This window comes from Ochotona princeps, chromosome 8 (assembly GCF_030435755.1).
Source record: "Ochotona princeps isolate mOchPri1 chromosome 8, mOchPri1.hap1, whole genome shotgun sequence".
In the NCBI taxonomy this organism is placed as follows: Eukaryota; Metazoa; Chordata; class Mammalia; order Lagomorpha; family Ochotonidae; genus Ochotona; species Ochotona princeps.
In genome coordinates, this window is record NC_080839.1 from 65,112,860 (window position 1) to 65,135,039 (window position 22,180).

At 55.2% G+C, this 22,180-nt stretch overlaps 1 protein-coding gene across 5 annotated transcripts in view; it reads left to right on the top strand.

The window, feature by feature from the left end:
* Nucleotides 1-21,882, top strand: part of DNMT3A (DNA methyltransferase 3 alpha) — a 69,576-nt gene extending 47,694 nt beyond the window's left edge. For 4 of the 5 annotated variants that reach the window (XM_058668186.1, XM_058668187.1, XM_058668188.1 and 1 more), the window contains 17 exons: nucleotides 9,097-9,312; nucleotides 9,601-9,759; nucleotides 10,093-10,200; nucleotides 10,455-10,611; nucleotides 10,856-11,005; nucleotides 11,091-11,135; nucleotides 11,714-11,793; nucleotides 12,378-12,490; nucleotides 12,600-12,783; nucleotides 12,958-13,042; nucleotides 14,720-14,865; nucleotides 15,577-15,667; nucleotides 15,844-15,992; nucleotides 16,724-16,809; nucleotides 18,203-18,272; nucleotides 19,355-19,473; nucleotides 20,391-21,882. In XM_058668186.1, coding sequence (XP_058524169.1) covers nucleotides 9,097-9,312; nucleotides 9,601-9,759; nucleotides 10,093-10,200; nucleotides 10,455-10,611; nucleotides 10,856-11,005; nucleotides 11,091-11,135; nucleotides 11,714-11,793; nucleotides 12,378-12,490; nucleotides 12,600-12,783; nucleotides 12,958-13,042; nucleotides 14,720-14,865; nucleotides 15,577-15,667; nucleotides 15,844-15,992; nucleotides 16,724-16,809; nucleotides 18,203-18,272; nucleotides 19,355-19,473; nucleotides 20,391-20,532 — 2,100 coding nt within the window. In that variant the 3' untranslated portion in view covers nucleotides 20,533-21,882. Of the gene's footprint in view, nucleotides 1-5,967; nucleotides 6,120-9,096; nucleotides 9,313-9,600; nucleotides 9,760-10,092; nucleotides 10,201-10,454; nucleotides 10,612-10,855; nucleotides 11,006-11,090; nucleotides 11,136-11,713; nucleotides 11,794-12,377; nucleotides 12,491-12,599; nucleotides 12,784-12,957; nucleotides 13,043-14,719; nucleotides 14,866-15,576; nucleotides 15,668-15,843; nucleotides 15,993-16,723; nucleotides 16,810-18,202; nucleotides 18,273-19,354; nucleotides 19,474-20,390 lie in introns of those variants that run through there. The other variant, XM_004582642.2, reaches the window with a different exon arrangement.
* Nucleotides 21,883-22,180: the final 298 nt, after the last annotated feature.

The following is a 22,180-nucleotide window of genomic DNA, read 5'->3' on the forward strand; positions in this document are numbered from 1 at the left end:
GCCGATCTGAAGCCGGGAACCAGGAACCTCTTCCGGGTCTCGCACGTGGGTGCAGTGTCCCAATGCATTGGGCCGTCCCCAACTGCCTTCCCAGGCCACAAGCAGGGAGCTGGATGGGAAGTGGAGCTGCCGGGACTAGAACCGGCGCCCATATGGGATCCCGGGGCTTTCAAGGCGAGGACTTTAGCCACTAGGCCACGCCGCCGGGCCCTATTTAATTCATATTTATCTGAAAGGTAGAGTTATCCCATTCACTGGTTCACTCCCCAAATGTCCACTACAAGCCAGTTCGAAGCCAGGCAGCAAACTAGAACTCTTTTCCTGGGCTCCCATGCAGGTGACAGGAACTCAAGGACTTGTGCTGTCATCCACTGCCTTCCAGGCACATTGGCCGCCAGCTGGATTGAAGTAGGGGAGCCGGTATTCAACCCAGCACTGTGATAGGGAATGCTGGCATTCAAGGGGCAGGTTAAGTTGCTGTGCCACATGCAGGCCCAGAATCTGCATTTTAAACAGTCTGCTTTGGATGGCCTGACCAAAGTGGGTCAGGGGCTCTTTTGGCAAGGTGGTCTGTAAGGTCCTCATGGGAAGAAGAGGCAGCCCTGTCCCATGCTGGGGGCAGATGCCCTGCTGGGCTCCCACGCTTGTCTGGAGAACCCGTGGCACGTCAGTGCTGTCAGGAAGCGGGTGTTTCCTGGTCATGCTGGCTTGGCCATGACCAGGCCCCACCTCTTCCCCTCAGGAGAGAGAATGACAGGAAGAGGGTGTTGCCATAACAACCAGCAACCAGGCAGAGGCCTCCTTTCCAGGGGCTGGTACTTCCCCTGGTCCTGGTGGCTTCCATGGGAATGAGTTACTGAGAGTCAGGGACATCTGCCACACCTAGAGCCTGAAGAGCTACCAGAGGCATGGCACCTCAGCGGTTACAGCTGGGGCCTCACCTGTGAGTTCCCCAACCACGGCATGTGTGCTGCCTGTCTGACACCTCCTTGGCTTGGTTGCTGTCTCTGCCACTGGTCTCCTTAGCAACAAGTCCTGCTAACTCCATGCTATGGGCTCCTTGGCTATTTTTAGCTTCACTGCCAGAAGCCCCGTCCTGGTCATTGCTTGCAACCTCCATATGGATTGCAGGAGAACAGGAAAACAGTGATTCTCAGACTCTTTGGGGAGCCCCAGACCCGACTCTTAGCAACCATTCAGAGTTTGTACTCAGCCAAAGCGTCCATTCCCCAGCCTGGAATGTGGACACTGACGGGGGTGAGGCTCCATTACATTCTGTTTGGCAAACACAGGTTGAATCTTCTGTGAAATGGGAGGTGCCCTGGTCCCAGAGGGTTTCCATGTGAAGCTGTGTCAGAGCCAGTCCTGCCCTCCAGGAATTGTTATTGTGGGAGGAGAAGGATGTGTACACAGTTCTAAAAGGATTGCTTTGGCTAGGAGGAGGAGGGTCAGAGTGGAAGATGGTGCACAATGGAGAAAGGAGGAAAGGCAGGGAGTGTACGGGTGAGGACCCAAGCCGCAGTGTTCTGCCATCTGTGCTGTCCCGTCCAGCACAGCAGCCCCTAGCCACAGGTGATTCTTGGGCACTCAGGGTAGCTAGAGCATGGAGAAACTGCACCTTAGTTTTTGTTTCATCTTTGCCATCTCAGTGGGCAGTGCAGGACTGCGGAGGTTGCTGGTGAGATGCCACAGAAGGCTGAAGAGGCCTTTTGCTGGCGGAAGCTGCAGTGGAAGGCACTCAGGAAGGGGGGACAGTGTGAGGAATGCCAATTGGGTGAAAAGTGATGATGTCACACGGGGACCTCCACCCATGGGGCCCTGGAGTGTCACACAGAGCTAGAGGTGGAGCTGAGCTAGAGGTAGGAGGTGTCTGGATAAAGGCCCCTGCAGTGACTTCCTGTGGGTCACTTTGCAGGTGGTGTGCAGCCATGGCTTCTCTGAGTGAAGAGACCCGGGGCAGCCATCTGTGTGTGGTGGCAGCAACCTGTGTGCCCTCTCCCTTCCAGTGCTGGATTTTCTGATAAAAGCCACCATGGACACTGACCTCTGAGAGAACACTAGTCAGGCAAGAGTGGCCATTGCCACCTTGAACCTCCAGTGTTGCCGCTGCAAGGTGCAATGTCATGGCCAAGGGTCTCAGCCTGGTTTTGTGGGGCTGGAAATCCAAAGAGCATATTTGGGACGGCTCTCTTCAGAGGGGCAGGAAAGCGACAAATGCCACGTTGCGTTCACCTGCTTGTGGCAGGATGTGTCCTTGCCTCCCAGACCATAATAGTCGTCCCCCTGCCTGCTGGCAACTTGCAGGTATCACAGTCATTGGAAAATGTAATTGAAATTAACAGTTTGCTTGGTAACCACAGGATCAGGGCTGAGAGTCAGGTGTCCAGTAGAGATATTTGCACCAGCCTCTGGTGGCCTTGAGTCGTGGCTGTCCACCTGCCAAGCAGGAAGCACGCCGTCTCCTTGGGGTCTCCCTCACCATTGGACCAAGCTAGCTACTTCCTTCCTAACACCTCCTTCAGGCTCTCACAGCCACCAGACCTTGTTTTCATCCAAGAGGTCTTCCTTTTTTTTTTTTTTTTTTTTAAGATTTATTTATTTTTATTGCAAAGTCAGATACACAGAGAGGAAGAGAAACAGAGGAAGATCTTCCATCCGATGGTTCACTCCCCAAGTGACCGCAACGGCCGGTGCTGCACCGATCCAAAGCCAGGAACCAGGAACTTCTTCCAGGTCTCCTACACAGGTGCAGGAACCCAAGGCTTTGGGCCATCCTTGACTGCTTTCCCAGGCCACAAGCAGGAAGCTGGATGGGAAGTGGAGGTGCCGGGATTAGAACCGGCGCCCATATGGGATCCCGGCACATTTAAGGCGAGGCCCTTAGCCGCTAGGCCATCGCACAGGGTCCAAGAGTTCTTCCTTTCAACAGACTTTTAAAACAAGTCTCAGGAACGGGGCTTTTTTTTTTTTTTTACATGAAACACTGCTATTTTAAGTTGACTTTGTCAATCAAAGACTTAGACCGACAACCAGTCAGTGAGGGCTACTTTGTAAGGTCAAGGGCATGTGGCCCTAGGATCCTTGAAGGCTGCCCTGTTTCTAATATTTATTTTGTTTAAAAGGCAGAATTGGGCTGGCTGTGGCACAACATGCTAATCCTCTGCCTGCAGATACTGACATCCCATTTATGTCCTTGGCAGCTCTACTTCAATCCAACTCTGTGCTTACAGCTTGGGAAAACAGTGGAGAATGACCCAAAGCCTTGGGACCCTCACCCATGTGGGAGACCCAGCTCCTGGCTTCGGATTGGCTTAGCTCAGCACCAGCTGCTGGAGCCCCTGGGGAGTGAATGAGCTGGATGGAAGATCTTTCCCTTTCTTGCCTTCTCTCTATAAATTTGCCTTTCCAATAAGAATAAATAAATCTTAAAAAAAAAAAAAAGCCAGAGTCATGGAGAGACAGAGATCTTTCATCTCCTAATTCACTTGCCAAAGGCCACAATGGCTGGGCTTGGGTCAGGCCAGGCCAGACAGGAGTTTCATCTAGGTCTTGCACTGTGTCACAGAGGCCCAAGTACTTGGGTGACCCTCCACTGCCTTTTTCCCAGGAATACTATCAGAAAGCTGGATCAGAAAAATGAGTGTCTGGGAGTCGAACCAGCAACCCTGTTGAAGTGCTGGCATTACAGGAAGTAGTTTAACGTGCTGCACTTCAACACTGCCCTGTTCTTGACTTTTTAGTAAGATTACCTCTCATCCTAGATCTTAGGTTCTCTTCTGCTTTGGGGTGATGGTATCCACTGACCACCAAGAAGCCACACCTCTATTGAGGCAGCTCGGTCGTCTAACCTAGGACAGTGCTGCTGCTGTCGACGTGGTGGAAGGAACCTTTGAGGGTGGGCTTCCTTTCACTTAAGTTGTGAAGTTATGTGGAAGAGGTAAGATAGCACTTGAATCTTCAGGGACGGGAAAATATCTGACAGGGGCAGGAAGTGGTGAAGTGGTTCAGGGTAGCTGTAGGCATCATCAGGGCCACTGAGAGCAGCCGTCTGGGTGCCCAGCCACCCACCTGAGCATGGGGAAGGGGCTACTAAGTCAGAATCCAAAACTTCCGTGGTGGAGGTGGAGCATGGGCCGGCGAGGGTCCATCCCCAAGAGAAGCAGCTCATTAGGTCCTCCAAGCTGGGAGCAGGCCAAAGGGGCACTCCAGGGAGGCAGAGTGCTACTCTGTAGCAGAAGGAGGGGCTGCACCTCAGTGGGGCATTGGAGGGCACGTGCACCCCCTTGTTTTCTGTGCTCACTGGGACCTCTGGTTTGGAGTTCCCCTCCATGGTTTGCTTGCTCTGATGCCCCCAGAAAGCTGTGCTGAACCCCCAAGGGACGAGACTCTGCTTTAGAGCACAGCACCTTTTCGAACTGCGACACACCCCTATGATGGTGGCTGGGAGCCAGGCCCCTGGAGAGTCAGCTCATGTCTCCAGTCTCACTGGGCACCAGCGGCTGATGTCATTGCCCCTGTTTGGCAAACAAGAAAACAGTTCTTTCTCAGGACTACGTATGTTGTGTCAAGGTCGTGGTGGTGGTGGTGGTGGAGGAACCAGAATTCAGGCTCTTCTGACAAGTGCACCTGGGACAGCCCCCAGCTCCTCTGGTTCATCCTGCAGACTGAAACCAGGCTAAGCTTCCCAAAGCACTGCTTGCCTGGCCTCAGAAGGCCCGCCTTACGCTGTAACCTTCCTCTCTCCCAGGGCCGGCTCCAGGCCCCATCCTTCCCTCATTCTTGGCCTTTATTTGCTTCAGTAGGGAGAATGGAGGCAGGCAGGTCCTCCTTCCTCCCCAGCTTGAATCTCTCACCCATCCGACCTGCCCCCAAATCTGATAAATCCTGTGGGCCCGGTTTCTGCGCTGACCTCTTTAACCTTTTTATCATTCACACCACCCATTTTTTGTCTCCTAAGCTATCTGCTGGGGGTTTGGGGGCAGTTATCTTTACACGTGTTTTTCAATGCTCTTTTCATATCAGTCCAAGTCTAGTGGAATCTTACGACTCCTTGAGGGCACAGCCTATAGCTTATCTGATGCCCTAGCCCATCCCAGCAGGGCTGTGGGGTGCGACCTCGGGTCTGCCCTGGGGTGGGAGCCTGCAAGTGCCGGCGGGGGCTGCACCTGGAGGCTCCTGCGAGGCGGGCTTGTCTGCCTGGGCTGCTAATGTTTCCGCCTGGACTGAAGGACCTGCTGGATGCTAGAACCTGCGCCCTACGCCCTACCCACCTCCACCACGCCCCCACCCTTACAAACGAGAAATTCCAGGAAAACCCTGAGCGACCGGAGGCTCCCCCAGACATGTGGCCGGCAAGTTTCAGAGCCCGCACCCCCCCAACCACCTGTGGTTGCCCGTGGTCCCCTCCACGCGCAGTCGGTCCCCGGCCTCGTCTGCACGCAGCCTTTCTCGCGTCCTGCGTCTCTTTATCTGTGAGCTTTTTCTATTTCCTCCCTTTTATTTCTTTTGGTTGTGCTTCTTAAGGAACTCACTTTTAACAACTTTCTGCAGGCGCCCGCAGGCCGTCGGAAATCTCCGGTTTTCTTCCTCCGGGAGCTTGGTTCTCTACGGGCCCCGCAGTTGAGAGCGCAGCCCGTCCGGGCCGGCTGCCCCGGCGCCCCCCTGGCCCCCCTGGCCCCCCGTCCCGGGCTCAGTGCCTACAGAGTTGGGGAGAGGGGGCAGGGCGGCCCGGGCCGGCCCCGCAGGAGGGGGCGCTCCCCGCGGCCTGACCAGGGCGGGGCCCTGGGAACAGGAGGAGGCCGGCCTCGCCCCCCGGCCCCCGCGCCCCTCGGACTGGAGAGAGGGGCTGGCCCAGCGCCAGCGTCGGAGGGCCGGCCCCCTCCCCCGGCCCGCACGCAGCCAACCAGGCTCTTCAGCGGGACCCACGTGACCTGGAGTTCTAGACAAAGAAAATGTTCCCTCCCTCCCCCCCAGCGCCCCCTCCCCCTCACTGTGGCCCCCTCCGCCCCCAGCCCCAGCGCCCCCTTCCCCTCCCCCAAGACGGGCAGCTACTTAGAGAGCTTCAGGGCCGGGGCTCACACCTGAGCCGGACCGCAGAGGGGTTGCACCTGGCCTTATGGGTAGGTTCCTGGACGGAGCCCTGGGGAGACCGGGGGCGGGGAGGCGGTCAGCCAGCCGACTGGGGGAGGATCTCTCAGCTCCCCCCCCCCCCCGCTTGAAAAGAGTCAAGTGTGCCTGCTGGCCCGGCGGCTGCGTCCCCGCCGGCCGAGTAGTGGAGGTGCTGGTCCGGTGCCGTCCCACCGAGTCCCAGAGCAGGAGGCCCAGGCCCCACTATTGCCGGATTCCAGTGGCACCTGGCGCTCCCAGGGACTGGAGTAGTGACGGGACGGGGTGGGGGCCTGGCCGTGGTGGCTCAGGCTGGGGAGCAGGGAGCCCCGTCCGGTGGAGTTGGTGAAGTAGGTTGGGCCAAGTTGCTAGCAGACGGGCGCTTGGCAAGTCCTGTTGACCTATGTTCTGGCTGGAGGATTGCGCTGTCCTCGGGGCCCTGGCAGCTTGTAGCTTCTGGAGAGGGACAACCCTCTCGCGAGTTCCTGGGAGTCTCCAGGCACTTGGCCAGATGAAGTGGGAGGGGGCATTGCCACCCTGACAGGGGCCCTTGGGGGGCAGTCCGGCCCGGGTCTGTTGGTCTGTGATGGCTCAAGGCCGCGTGGGCTGGGAGGCGGTGGCGCTCAGCCCTCTGACCTTTGGAATGGGAAGGCTGAGTGGCTGGGGAGGCAGAGGCGCGACAGCTGCCTGGGGAGATGGAACTGGACTGGGAGGCACTAGTCAGCAGTAACCCATGGCTTTCCTGGGCGGGACAAACTAGCCCAAGTGGTCTGCTTGGGTTGGCGGTAGTGGGGGATGGTGTGGTTCCCCTTGTAGATCCCTCCTGGTCTCCCGGCCCCTCAGGGGTGGGGAACTTTGTGCCCTAAAGCCAGAGCCAGAGTTAACCCTTCTTCCTCCTATTGTTTGCCAAGGCGCAAGATGGGAAAAGTGAGTCTGGAAAGGAGGGTGCGTTCTGCCACTGCTCTGGACTATTCTAATGAGCCCCTCCCCCACCAGCCCGGCTTGGCCCCTTCTTCCCCTTCTCTCGGCCTCCTGCTGCTCACCCACCCCTTCCTCCTTCCCTCACCCCTGCTGCCCATCCGTGGAGGCCCCTTCCTCCTCCGCCAGCTGCGGTGGGCCAGGCGCTCATTCTGTGTGGAGTGGGTTGGATGTTGGGCACCTATCAGCAGCAGCAGCTGACAGGCTTTGGAAAGTTGTGGGGGAAGGAGAGTTTTCAGGCGTGGAGAAGAGAGACAAAGGGGGAGTGGGGGAATGATGATGGTGTTGTCCATCACCACTCCCAGACTTGGGGAGACTGGAGAGGAGCAAGCCTTGCCCCAGGGCTTCGTCTGCCCCCCTCTTCCCGTTGCCACCTGCATACCTGGTCCTGGCTGAAGGACCTATAGCCAGCTGCACAGGGCCTTTGGGAAACCCGAGGCAGCACACTAGTCTAGGATGGTGTCCTGCCTCAAGTTTGCGGATCCCCAGGGGGTGGAAGGAGTGGGCTGGTGCAGCTGACTTCCAGGACTGGAGGTGGAAATTCCCACCGGGTACCGTCGTGGTGGGGCAGGAGGTTATGGTTAATTGATGGAAGGAAAGGGCGGGCAGGTGCGAGTGGGACTGAGGCAGGCTGAGCAATCGCCCTGTGCGTCTGCTCCTCCCCGGCTGCCATCCAGGAGCTCATTTTCCCAGCTGTTTGGGGGCTGGGGTGGAAGGCATGTTCTCCCATTTTAGAGTCTGTTGAGTCAGATAACTAAAACTACGATCCTAGGCCTCATCAGGAGCAACTGACCACGAAGCAGCCCAAAGTCTGCCATCCTGCTGCCCCCTGTGGTGACCCTAGGTTCTTAAGCCGGGACAGGAAAGATGACCTGAAGTCCTTCAGTTCCATTGCTTCTTTAGGTTGGAGCAATCGGAAGGAAGGAACTGCTCCAAGCGTGACCACAGATCTCGGGCAGCAATGCCAGGTGGTCGCTCTTTGCGTCCAGAGCTCTTTCTTAGACCCCAGGTTTCTTGCTGAAACCCTGTTCTCTTGAGAATGGGTTCGCGCTCAGTGCGTGTGGGAGTCCATGAAGTTTGGTGGGTGGAAACTGACTCAGTTGGGAAGTCAAGGGCAGTGCGAACTAGTCCAGATGAGGCAGAGATGAGATTGAGCGGTTCTCAACTGTTAGCAAGGGCTTCTTTCTTTATTCATTTTATTGGAAAGGCAGGTTTACAGAGACGAAGATCTTTCATCCGCTAGTTTATTCACCAAGTAGCCCCAGTGGCTGGAGTTGAGCTGATGTGAAGCTAGCCACTTCTCCTGGGTCTCCCACACAGTTGTAGGGTCCCCAGAACTTGGGCCATCCTCCACTGCTTTTCCAGGCCATAAGCAGGGACATGGCCTAGTGCCCATAAGAGATGCTGGTGCTGCAGGGCAAAGGAGTAGCCAGTTGAGGCACTGCACCAGCCTCAGGCTGTGAGCGGGCCTAATCCCCAGGGACCTCCAGGGGCACCTGGCTGGCAGCTGAGCTCAGGAGCGGGGAGTTTTGGTGTTTGACTGGGTAGGGGGGAGGCTCTTCTGGGATTTGGAGCAGTGATAGGTGTGCTAAGGTAGAACTGCCTGGAGACCAGGAGTAGAAGGGGAGGGAGGCATTCACTTAGGGAATGTATGGAGAAAGACCTTAGGATCTGGTCCTGTCTGGGAAAAAGAGAGGCCGCAACCAGTGATTGCCCAAATGATTAGTGCCATGTTGGAGACCCCGACCAAGCTGGGGAAGGCTAGGCCAGGGAGCAGGGCTGGAGCCCAGGCCCTTCATGTATTCAAGTTGGTGTTTGTGTGTTCAACTTTATGTGTTCACCTGACTTGAAATCTTTCCCTCCCCAGTGGCAGGCTGGTAGGGTTGATGAGGGAAGAAGCACTTTTCTCTCGGGTCTTTTACCTCTGTCACTGTCTGCAGGCCCCTGATAGGTTGAGCCCTGGGTGGTCTGACTAGTTCCTGGAGAGGTCAAGGTACCTACTTCTTCCCCTAGGCTGAGAAGAAAGCCAAGGTCATTGCAGTAATGAATGCTGTCGAGGAAAACCAGGGCTCTGGGGATGCTCAGAAGGTGGAGGAGGCCAGCCCTCCTGCTGTACAGCAGCCCACCGACCCCGCGTCCCCCACTGTGGCCACCACACCTGAGCCTGTGGGTGCTGATGCTGGGGACAAGAATGCTACCAAATCGGCCGATGACGAGCCGGAGTACGAGGTGAGCGGCTTCCTCACCAGCTTTGTGCAGCTCTGTTCTGGGGGCCTTCCATTGCCAGATCCTCCCGTCCTGCTCTCCTCTCTCCACCTCCCGCTGGCCGCTCACTCTCTCCATCTGACCCCCAGCCTCTTTGTCACCCCAGTTTTGCTCTGTCTCGCTCCCTGAAAATGGAGCTTGCTCCCGGCTGTCCTGCCCCCGAGATGCCCAGGGCTGGGGTTGCTCCGGGGGGATCAGGGTGGCAGGGCCTCGTGACCACCGCATAATGATTTCTGCTCCTTGGGGCTCCAGGACGGCCGGGGCTTTGGCATTGGGGAGCTGGTGTGGGGGAAACTGCGGGGCTTCTCCTGGTGGCCAGGCCGCATAGTGTCCTGGTGGATGACGGGCCGGAGCCGAGCAGCTGAGGGGACCCGCTGGGTCATGTGGTTCGGAGACGGCAAGTTCTCAGTGGTGAGTTTTGGAGGGTTGCCCTATGGGTGGTCGGGAAGGGGTCCCGGGGCCCTGTGGTTGTGGCTGGGGTGGTAGAAGTGGGCTCTAGCCACCCTGCTCTGTGTGAAGCCTAGGCCTGGGCCAGGTGCCCCCTCGGGAGAGCCTGTGCTAGAGGCTTCCCACTGGGTTCTGGCAGAACCCCTGCTTTGCACTGGAGGAAGTTATTTACCCGAGAGCCATCCTGGCTCTTATGGTCTCCCAGCCCTAGGCAGTTGCGAGGTGGTGTGGTGTGGTGTGGTGTGGGTGCCTGAGCCAAGGGGACTGAGGGCCAATGGGAACCCGTGGTCCCTGCAGGTGTGCGTTGAGAAGCTGATGCCACTGAGCTCATTCTGCAGCGCCTTCCACCAGGCCACCTACAATAAGCAGCCTATGTATCGTAAAGCCATCTATGAGGTCCTGCAGGTGAGTGCCTTCTGGGGCTCCAGCACAGGGGGCAGCCCAGGCAGCAAGAGTCACTGAAGGCTGGAGGCCACATCCCTGAGCTGCAACCTGGGCAGTGTAGCCACTCCTGGCCTCCCTCCTCAGATCGCCTCCCCACTCTCCCCATGCCCATCCTCAGGGCTCTCAGTCCGTGTTTCAGCCTAACCTCCCTGACCAGCCTCACCTGCCCTCCAGCCTTCCAGCTTGCACTGACACTGCTCCAACCTGTTCTGTAGGTGGCAAGCAGCCGCGCAGGCAAGCTCTTCCCAGCCTGCCATGACAACGATGAGAGTGACACTGCCAAGGCTGTGGAGGTGCAAAACAAGCAGATGATCGAGTGGGCCCTTGGGGGGTTCCAGCCTTCTGGCCCCAAGGGTCTAGAGCCACCAGAAGGTAAATGTGGGTGCCCACCCAGCCTTTGGGAGCCTTGCTGGCCTGGCAGACCCATGCCAGGGCTCAGGAAGCCAAGCTGGGTGGAAATGCTCAGGTCCTGTATATTGGGATCAGACACCCCGCTGCTCTGGGGCCCAGGCTGCCCCAGGAGTGGGGCACTGTGCTGCCTCCTGTTGTGGGTACAGTAGGAGCACTCCCTCATGCCCCATGTTGCCCTGACTCGGTGGTCTGGTGCTTTCTGCAGAGGAGAAAAACCCCTACAAAGAAGTTTACACGGACATGTGGGTGGAGCCTGAGGCAGCCGCCTATGCCCCACCCCCGCCAGCCAAAAAGCCCCGGAAGAGCACAACAGAGAAGCCCAAGGTCAAGGAGATTATTGATGAGCGCACACGAGGTAGTGGGCCTGGCTGTGGGAGAGGTGGGTGCTTGTGGAGCAGGTGCAGCCCATTGGCCACCTCTGATGCCATTCTCACTTGCAGAGCGGCTGGTATACGAAGTGCGGCAGAAGTGCCGAAACATAGAGGGTGAGTCTGCTAGGGCCGCGAGGTCTAGGAAGGTTGGCAGAACAGGACACCTGGGCCCCAGGCATCTGTTTTTGGGGGGCCGCAGCTGGCCCTGCCTTGTGCTCCACCTCCAGCCTGCTGCACAAAGTCTTATCTCCCAGATGCCACCACTTGGCCTTCCTGGCATGGGCTTTGGGATGGCCCTTGGCCAGAGAAGAGTGGACTTGATTGAACTGTCTTAAAGATGGCTTCTTGCCTGTCCTTTTTTTTTTTTTTTCGCGTGGCTTCTCTGAAATCTCTCTCCCTTGGCCTAGTGGTGGTGGTGATCTGGCTTGGGGCCTCAGCCTGGAAGGATTGGGACAGGAGACCAGGACTGAAATTGGTCTCTAAAATGCCTTCCAAGTAGCCCACATCCAAAGTCTGTTGTCGGGCACAGGCATCCTGTGCCTGTGGCTAGCATTGCTCCTCCAACAGAGGAATGGACCCCCTCACTGGGTGTTCATCCAGCTTGTCCAACCCTTCCTTCCAGAGTTGAGCTCTGGCCTGGGGTGGGTGTAGGTACCCCTCTCTGATGCTGACTGAACCCACCTGCCTTGCAGACATTTGCATTTCTTGTGGGAGCCTCAATGTCACTCTGGAACACCCTCTCTTCATTGGAGGAATGTGCCAAAACTGCAAGGTATGAGAGCCACCTGCCAGAGTGATGTGAGGGGAACCCTAAGCCTTGGCTGCTGGCTCCCGTGCCTCTGTGTCCATGTAGGGGGTAGCAGGCATGATGCAGGCGTCTTGGGGTCCTGATCATGTGGGCCTTTGGGTTTTACAGTTTGGGCTTGCTTTGTTTTTCTTGCCTCTTCAAGTTTCTCATTTAGATTTCAGCTTTTAACCTACCTGATGAAACCAAGACCAGGGCTTACAATGTCACCATCACTAGTGTAAATGGGGTGACCAGCAGAGAGGCAGGAATGAGGCAGTTTGATTGAGGGGTGGCCCTGGAAGAAAAGGCCCAGAGCTGCACAAGGACCAAGGTGATGGTGGACAGCTCCCTTGAGCTGTGCTGTAGGGTCCCTCCAGGGTTCTGCTTAGCACAGTTGTGTAGGGAGAGAATGCATTCCCATCCCAGCTCTGTGCTTCAGGCCTGATGCTGGCTGGGTGGGTAGTGAGGTCGCAGGGTCATGTCTGCTGGGCTGAGTCAAGTCCAAAAAGCCAGGACTGAGAGCCTGCCCTGGTCCCAGTGTGTGCTTACCCTCTCCACTGCTCTTGCAGAACTGTTTCCTGGAGTGCGCGTACCAGTACGATGACGACGGTTATCAGTCCTACTGCACCATCTGCTGCGGGGGGCGCGAGGTGCTCATGTGTGGGAACAACAACTGCTGCAGGTGAGGCTCCACTTGGCCTTCAGCCTGGAGGCCAAGGGCCTCCCTCCGGGATGCTCCCTGGGAGGATCAAGGTGGGGAGCTCCCCTGAGCTGGCTGGGCCTCCTTCCAGGTGCTTCTGTGTGGAATGTGTGGACCTCTTGGTGGGGCCTGGGGCTGCACAGGCAGCCATTAAGGAAGACCCCTGGAACTGCTACATGTGCGGGCACAAGGGCACCTACGGGCTGCTGCGGCGGCGGGACGACTGGCCTTCCCGGCTTCAGATGTTCTTCGCCAATAACCACGACCAGGAATTTGTGAGTGCCGGGCCTGGGCTGCCCTTGACCCTCTGCCCAGCCCTGGCCAAGGCGCTTCTGGTGGTGTGCAGGTCTAGAGAGAAGCTGCCCAGAGCCTCTGGGAGGGCCATCCTGGGGCTGGGATCCAGGGGGCACTGCCAGGCATTGCCTGACCTGTTGGGACCCATTACTTAGGACCCTCCGAAGGTTTACCCGCCTGTCCCAGCTGAAAAGAGGAAGCCCATCCGTGTGCTGTCTCTCTTTGATGGAATTGCTACAGGTGAGTGGCACAAATAAGTGGCTGCCGGTCTCCCCTGGAGGGAGATGATTAGCACCACAGCTGTGTGAGAGTTAAATCTTTTGTATCTGGGGTTAGCCCAGAAAACAAAAAAAGTGAACCCCACCCCCTCCTCAGGTAGCTCAGTGTGTAGGGGGTTCTACACTGAAGGAGCTTCCAAGCAGGTCAGGTGAGGGTGTAATGGGAGGTTGTCACAAAACCGCAAAGAACAAACTTGAGACCAAAACTCTGTGGAACTCTGTTTTGATTATAAACGAGAGTTGCAGACCAAGTCTCCCATCATTTTGCCATTAGTGTATTCCTGTGTGTCCATTAGTAGTCTTTTCTGTGCCCATGTGGGTATGTGTTGATCTAAACAAGAGTAATGCATGTCTTGTAACTTGCCTTGTCCTTTATTGTATTACTGCTTTCTAACTGCAGCTAACATAGAACTGCCCTCTTGGTTTGTAAACACTGTGGACCACAGTCTATTTCCCTGACCCCATTGGGTTATTTTCTGTTATCATCACTACATCACTAGCAGTAGCGCTGTGACAAGCACCCTTATAATACACTCGTTTTCACAGTCTTAGGCCATCAGCTCCTTGGGAATGCCTTTTAGGACATGTTGGGTCACTGGGAAGCACAATTTCCTCAGGTGGCCTGAGTACTACCAGCAAGCCCTGCTGAGAAGCCACCTGTCCGCCTGGGCACATCCCATCAGGCGCAGATGGGCCACCTGCATGTGGGGCCCTTGGTCAGAGTGTATAGGTGGGTATGACCTTCCTGGCCAGGTGTTGTCTTATTAGTCCAGTGCCACTGTTCTGTGACCTGAAGGAATTCACATACAGCTGTGCTTGCCCAGGCTAGAACCTTGAGGCCTAACCATGTCATAGCACACGTAGGAGGCCCTGAGAAGCAGCTTGGTGGGGAGACCTGTAAGGAGCAGCAGAAGTGGTTCCTCCTGAGGTCCTTGCCCTCCATTCTGTGGTTTCCTTGCCTTGGTTCAGGAGGCACTGATGGGAAGGGTCCATGGTCAGGAAGGCCGGACCATGAGAAAAATGGAGGGGGAAATCCAGCAACAAGGTCCGCTTGTCTGTTCTGAAGATCACTTACAGTTTCTTTTTTTTTTTTTTTAATTAAATTTATTTATTTTTTTATTAATTACACTGTATTATGTGACATAGTTTTATAGGTACTGGGATTTCCCCCAACCCTCCCCCCCCACTTACAGTTTCTAAAAAGGGTTTCTGATGAGGTGGCAAGGGAGCAAAGTGCTGGGGACAGCCAGCAGAAGGGTAGGTGGTTCAGGGGTGGGGGACCACACTGATGAAACCTTAGGGTGGTGGCATTTTGGTGGGTCTAGAAGGCAGCAGACGGGAACAGCAAAGGAAAGATCACTGCAGAAGTCCACAGCTGTTTTCCCTGGACCTTCCTCCTGTCTGGTCAGTCTTACTGGCTTCAGCTACTTTCCAGATAGACCGGACTAGGAGTGGCACACCATTCGCATCCACATTAGTATTCCAGTTTGATGGAGCAAGAACTTAAGCGTCCTAGGCAGTACTTGGCATGGCAGCTGACCACACGGGTGTGTGACTGGCTGGCTAGAGGGGTCACCTGCCAAAGCAGGGTGCCAAGGTGCTGGCCCCAAGTGATGGGGCATTCTTCTGGCTGGCACAGGGCTCCTGGTGCTGAAGGACTTGGGCATCCAGGTAGACCGCTACATTGCCTCAGAGGTGTGTGAGGACTCCATCACCGTGGGCATGGTGCGGCACCAGGGGAAGATAATGTACGTTGGCGATGTCCGCAGCGTCACGCAAAAGCACGTAAGTCTGCTGTGGGCATCTCCCACCTCCCCTGCCCTGGGTACCCAGCTCCTGCGACCAGCCCCACCTCCTTCATTTGCTTAACTGCTGCTTCTCTTCACCCTTTAGCCCCCCAGTCTCTTGTCCTCCATCTTTCGTTTTTTTCTCCTTGTCTTGATAGGAAAATGGTCAGATTAACATGGGGACTAGGGAGCTTCCATTGGGGGCTTCAACTGGGTCCCTGGACTGATTGGAGGACCCTTGCTAGTAGAGAGCTTTGGGTCAGGGAGAAGGTCTCTGGTGATTGTGGCAGGAGGCGTCCCAGCTTCCATTTACTGAGCATGACTCTGACCTTGCACTTGGCTGGATCTGGCTGTGGCAACTGTAGGTCCTCTGGAAGCTGAAGGACACTTGGAGGGCAATCAGATGGCCCACACACTGGCCCCAGGTGCCCAGAACATCGGACACCACCTGGTGTGCCTTCTTGCCAAGTGGCTCCTTGGTTGCTTGGCATGTGCTGTGTCCCTTACTGGCCCCTTCTCCCCTGGTGACCCAGTTTGGTCCTTGTGCACCAAGGGAGCCGAGAGTAGATATCCTGCAAGACCTTCTCTTGCCTGGGGGTATGGTGAGGGCAGTGCTCTTGCAAAGTGGCCATTCCCCCCATCCCCTGCCAAAAAACTTTTGCCAGATTTGTAGATGATTTCCTTTCTACCTCTGTCCCTATCCTTCCAGATCCAAGAATGGGGCCCATTTGACCTGGTGATTGGGGGCAGTCCCTGCAATGACCTCTCTATCGTCAACCCTGCCCGCAAAGGACTCTATGGTAGGTGCTTTCCCCTCGCTCCAGCCCGAGCTTCAGCACTTGGGGTTCCTCCTTAGGTGTTTGTGCCCTGGTACAGCTCCTCCCAGTGCCCCGGTCTTTCCTTGCCTTCCTGCGCCCGAGCCACGCCACTGTGTGACACAGCCAGCCAGCTGATGGCTTTCTCTTCCCACTCTCAGAGGGCACTGGCCGGCTCTTCTTTGAGTTCTACCGCCTCCTGCATGACGCACGGCCCAAGGAGGGAGATGATCGCCCCTTCTTCTGGCTCTTTGAGAATGTGGTGGCCATGGGCGTTAGTGACAAGAGGGACATCTCGCGATTTCTTGAGGTATAGCCAGAATCCTGGGATGGGCCAGCTCACTAATGGCTTGTACTTTATACTGCTGCTTGCTCCCTGTCTCACCCGCCTGATGGAGCTGAGGGCTGGTGAGCGCAGCTTTGCAAAGGGGCCTGTTTGGCACCCGCCTTATGGAGCTGGGGGCTGGTGAGCGCAGCTTTGCAAGAGACCTGTTTGGGTGCAGAGGGAAGAAGCAGTGTTGGAGGCCCATTTGGATCTCAGTTCCAGCTGCTGGGGTGGTGGGGTTGGACTTGGGTTGAGGGCCTGCCACTGAACAGGAGTGGTACCAGCCTCTTGGGCCGGGAGAGTCTGTGTGCTGGGAGTCTAGCTAGCTCAGCGTGGAGTCAGGATTGAGCCATGCACGGGCAATTGGTTTGGTGCTGCCAGAGACATTCTTTAGGGTGGGCCAAAGGGGAGCATCAGCCTGTCTCCCAAGTCTGTGGGACCTGGGTCACTGCAGGCTCTGGGTACACAATGAGCACATCACACTCCTGGGAGCGTGTAATGTCACAGCCACTGGTCACACTAGAGTGGCATCTGTCCAGTGGGGAAGCTGTCAGCTATATGGGGCTGTATATGCTAACAGGAAACCTTTAGTTCCTTTTGAGTACAAATAGCCGCCCAGATGTCATAGGTGGGCTGCTGTCTACCCTAGTGTGTGGCCTCCACCTGGCTCTGCCTCACGTCCCTGTTTGGTTTACCTCCACTCTCCTGTCTTATAGTCTAACCCTGTGATGATTGATGCCAAAGAAGTATCAGCTGCACACAGGGCCCGCTACTTCTGGGGTAACCTTCCCGGTATGAACAGGTTGGTGAGAGCTCCTGGGGTTGGTGGAGGTTGGGGGTCTGCAGGGGGCCAGCCCAAGATGGGGTGCTAGGTGGACCTTCTAGGGCTGACCTGTGCACTGTGACTTGTGTTGTGCCTTATTTGTTTTTCATGGTTGCTTTTTTATGGAGGAGGAAGGGAGTGGGGTGTAGCACAAGAAGCCAGCCTGTGGTGGTGGACAGCTTAGGGGCCTTTTTTGATAGGGAGAGTTGAATGCTGCCAACTTCTCTGTCAGTCTGACATTGATGTGTCTAGAGCCAGCCAGACCTCATGTTCTCCTGAGATGTACAGGGTGGTGCACCCAGCCAGGCCACCTCCAGCTGCAGGAGGGAGGCTCCTTGCAAGTTCCAGGCTTTTCCAGTCACACTGTGCTCTGCTTTCTTCATTTTAGTTACACAGATTTTAATTCCTAGGAATTACGGAAGTTCATTTCCTTGAGTATAATCATTGCAGCCCTAAAGCCATACGCAAGGAAAAAGGAGTTGTAACAGAGTTTACAGCTCAGAGTTTACAGCTCAGGACCCATGGTTTGGTAGCCTTCTTTGCCTGTAACCGGGAAATGTCAACAGCCTGGCCTCCATCTTGTTCTCCCTCTTGGCTATTCTCGTGAGGTGTCAGTCTCTCCCCATCTCATGTGGAATGATGAGGAAAAGGGTCAGTGGGCAACCAATCCAGAACTGTGTCTCCCCCAACAGCTTCCAGGATGTGTGTGTGTGTGTGTGCGCGCTGGGAAAAAAGCAGCCACGAGCCCTTTGTTTCCTTGGAGCCCAGTGACCATGGGTCTGTAAGTCTGTTGGCACCTGCTTGTTCCAGCACTAAGATGACCTCGGGGTTCAGTGTCAGTGAGTTGGAGCCATAGACGCTGCCCCTGTACTGAGTGCCGCAGAACCCTTTGTTGAACTCTGGCTTCTGTGTTGCTGGAGGTGACCCTCAGTTGCCTAGTGGCCCCCCTGAGAAGGATGGATGTATTCAGTGTCATACCGAACTCTATGGGGATGCACAGAATGCTATGTTTTGACTGTACATTTAGGGTGTGTGTAATTCCCATAAATCAAGCTGCCTACCACCAAAGCTTCTGTGTGGTGGGACAGCTTTCCAAACTTACATATTTAGAAGACACTCTTACTCCCCTCGGGATGAGTGCTGCCTGCCTGTTGGTAGTGTGAGACCACTTGGAGTTTGCCTTTGAGGTTTAATGCTTAGTGATTTGTGACTGGAAGGCTACAGTGTATGTTTGTGTTGGGATACTTTAAAGACGCTTATGCTGATTTATGTGCTCGACTCGGGGGCTGTCTACCTGCTTGGGGAGTCAGATGACTGCTAAGGGGTTACCTGGCTGTGGTCCCCCCATCATCCAAGTTTCTTCTGCCTCCAGGCCATTGGCGTCCACTGTGAATGATAAGCTGGAGCTGCAGGAGTGTCTGGAGCATGGCAGGATAGCCAAGGTCAGCCTGGTGCCCCTGGGGGCAGAGCACAGGCCAGGGGAGGAAGCTCAGTGGGAGATGGCTGGCCTTCAGCCGGCCTCCTTCGTGAGCAGAGGGAAGTGGGCACTTGGGATTGTGTGCCAGGATTCCTGCTATGGGATCTTTTTTTTTTTTTTTTTTAATATAATTTTTATTTTTATTGGAAAGCCAGATATACAGAGAGGAGAGACAGAGAGGAATGTCTTCACTCCCCAATGATTCACTCCCCAAATGGCCACAACTGCCGGAGCTGCACCAATCTGAAGCTAGGAGCCCAGGGTTTCCTCTGGGTCTCCCACGCGGATGCACGGTCCTAAGGGTTTGGGCTGTCCTCACCTGCTTTCCCAGGCCACAATCGGGGAGCCAGGTGGGAAGTGGAGCTGCTGGGACTAGAACCAGTGCCCGTATGGGATCCTGGTGCATGCCAAACCAGGACTTTGGCCGTTAGGCTACCGTGTTGGGCCCTTGCTGTGGGATCTTAAGAGGCAGAGATGCCACCGTCCACTCCCATGTGCTGAGTGGGATGCCATGTCCATAGTCTCTCCCATGTGGGTAACAGGATCACCATTAATGCTGCATTGCCTGCTGTCTCTCAGGGCTAGCATTGGCAACAAGCTGTAGTCAGGAATCGCAGCTGTTACCGAACTGAATGCCTTGGTGAAGGTTGCAGGTCATTATAACTGCTGGCGGCTGCCTGCTCCTGTCACACTTGTAAACGTTTGACCAGGACCCACTGTAAAGGCAGAGCATCCTCACCTGGTGAGGAGGCCCCATTTCCTGGGAGAAATCTGTTGTGTGTGGGTGAGTGGCTGGCAGCAGCTTCTAGCCCTTGAGCTTGATGATCCCCCAGGGAGCATCTGAGCCCGAGTAATGTGGTGACTTCTTGCCTGTGAAGTTATTAGTGCCCCTCTGGAAGAACCAGTTCTCGGGTAGACTGCCAGGGTGGATTGAAGCACCCCAAAGGAGGAGGCTCCTGCCTGGTGGACCCACCTGGTCTGGATGGCCCACGGCTGGGCAGTGTTGGTCTGCACAACATGTGTTGAACCTCTTCCTCTCTCCTCTAGTTCAGCAAAGTGAGGACCATCACTACCAGGTCCAACTCCATTAAGCAGGGCAAAGACCAGCACTTTCCTGTCTTCATGAACGAGAAGGAGGACATCCTGTGGTGCACCGAGATGGAAAGGTACCACGGCCGCCTGCGACCTCAGGGCTGGGGCTGTGCTGCCTTCTGGGCTGGCTTCTGAATTCAGGCGGATGTCTTGTGTTCTCTCCCTAACAAAGTGGACCAACAGCTACTCGAATAACGTTTATGTGCCCTTAGATCCTATAGATAATCTAGAGGTGATTTAAAGAATACATCTCTGTGTGTGTGTTTTTTTCCCAAGATTGTGTTTTATTTTTTCAATTTATTCCCATCCAGTGATTCACCTTGCAAGTGTCTATGACAAAAGCTGGGGACCTGCATTGCAGTCCTGGTTTCCCGTAGGGTTGGCCCGGGTTCCAGTACTGGAACCATTGTGTACTGTGTTTCCCGGGGTGCATGCTACTAGTAGGAAACTGAAGGCAGAAGTGGAGCCCGAAGTCAAACCCAGGCATGCCAGCTCTGGCTGCAGGTGTCTTGTGCTAGATGCCTGCTGTACCGCACCCTTGTGTAAGACACTTGAACAGGGTTTTTGGAATCTGTTCCTAGAGGATTCCAAACAAATGCCTTGAACTTCAGGAGTCAGGCAGGAGTTCCGTCCCCTACTCAAACATTCTCTGCTAAGCTACTAGTGATGCGCATTTAAGGCAGCTTTGAGATGCCCTTCCTGGGTCCAGAACTGGGGAAGGGACACCATGAGGGGGTCCTGGAGGCATCTTTGGGAGCCCTGACTTTGTCTTCACTGCATTGGGGCTCCCCAGGCAGGAGTCACATTATGACCTATACAGCTGGCCGCTAGTGCAATGCCTGGTGTTGTGGTCTGGGCCTGGTGTGGATGGTTAGGGAGGACAGAAGACTATGCAGAACAGGGTGGAGTGGGGCGGGATGTAGGGGGTGTGAATGGGAGTGTACCCACTCTGTCCAGCACTCACAGTGCCTTCCTGCCTCTTGGCCCATAGGGTGTTCGGCTTCCCTGTCCACTACACCGACGTCTCCAACATGAGCCGCTTGGCGAGGCAGAGACTGCTGGGCCGGTCGTGGAGCGTGCCAGTCATCCGCCACCTCTTCGCTCCGCTGAAGGAATATTTTGCTTGTGTGTAAGGGACACAGGGGCAAACTGAGGTAGTGACACAAAGTCAGACAAACAACAGAAACCACCAAACACAATATAACACCAAGAACGTGAGGATGGAGAGAAGTATCAGCACCCAGAAGAGAAAAAGGAATTTAGAACAAAACCACAGAGGCGGAAATGCCGGAGGGCTTTGCCGAGTGAGAAGGGTGGACGTCATCTCCTGATTTCTCGATGTTAATCTTCAGTCCTATTTAAAAGCAAAACCAACACCCCTCCCTCCCTTTCCTCTCTGCTCCCCCTCCCATTTGGGGGGTCAACCCTTTTGTTTTCTGCTCTTTTCAGAGGGGATTTCTGTTTGTTTGGGTTTTGTTTCTTGCTGTAACTGAAACAAGGTTATTGCAGCAAAAATCTAACCACAACAAGAGTAAAGATACCTTGCAGAGGAAAGGTGGGAGAGGGGGGAAAGGAAATTCTATAGAAATCTATATATTGGGAAATTTTGGTTTGTTTTTTTTGTTTTTGTTTTTTTACTATATATCTTTTTCTTTTCCTTTGTTGTCTCTAGCCTGATCAGATAGGAGCACAAGCAGGGACAGAAAATAGAGACACTCAGGCAGCCGGATTCCCTTCCAGCCACTGAGCTGCCTGCCAGCACCATTCCTGGTCACGCAGAACAGGACCCAGCCAGGGGGTAGGGGGACACGAACACCACACCAGACCCTTTTCTACAGTATTTCAGGTGCCTACCACACAGGAGACCTTGAAGCAAATCAGTTTCCAGAAGCCGCTGTTACCTCTTGTTTACAGTTTATATATATACGATAGATATGAGATATATATATATAAAAGGTACTGTCAACTACTGTACAACCCGACTTCAAAATGGTGCTCTCACACAGCGAGATGAGTAAAAACATCAGCTTCCGCATTGCCTTATGTGCAAAGGGATCTAACCACGGGTGGAGGAGAGAGGGTGCAGCTTGCTGGGCTTTATCCTGCACCCCCCCACAACCTTCATTTTTAACGAGGTGAAGGAGGAGAACTGTGGAGCCCTGTCCTCCCACTTCTCCCTGCCAAAATAGAAACTGGGGTGAGGGGGTGGGGAAGGTGAGGCGGTGGGGACCAGGGAAAGTCGAGTGTGGAATTCATCCAGACCCACCCATGCAATAAGCTTTTTTTCCTTTTTTTTACGTTTTTTTTTTTTTAAAAGAGACTCCCCAGACTGGAGTCTTCCTGCCCACTATCCCACTGCAGCCAAGCCAAGGGCTTTTTGCCGTGGGATCAGAAAGGATCTAGAGTGTGGGCAAGTGACCGTTCAGGTCCCCACCTGGAGCAAATAAAAAAACATACAACGCGCACTGGTGCTTCCCGTCTAAGTCGCCTCTTGTGTGTTCTTTTATGAGGCCCCACCATCCGGCGCCCCGCGCACAAGGTGGCCGTGTACCCTGGAACGTGATGTTTTTGGTCATCTCTGCAGGCTGCAGTTTTATACTGGGAGGCTAATGACATCTTTATTCTTGTTATTATGCTTATGGTTCTGGTTATCACTATGTTTTCAGATTTTCTTTAGAAGACAAAAACCCCCCAACACCCTTCCCTTCAGGTTTCAAGCCAAGGTGTGGGGAGCAGGGTGCTTCTAAGTCGGCGGTTCGGGTGCCCTGGCTCTGCGCCCCT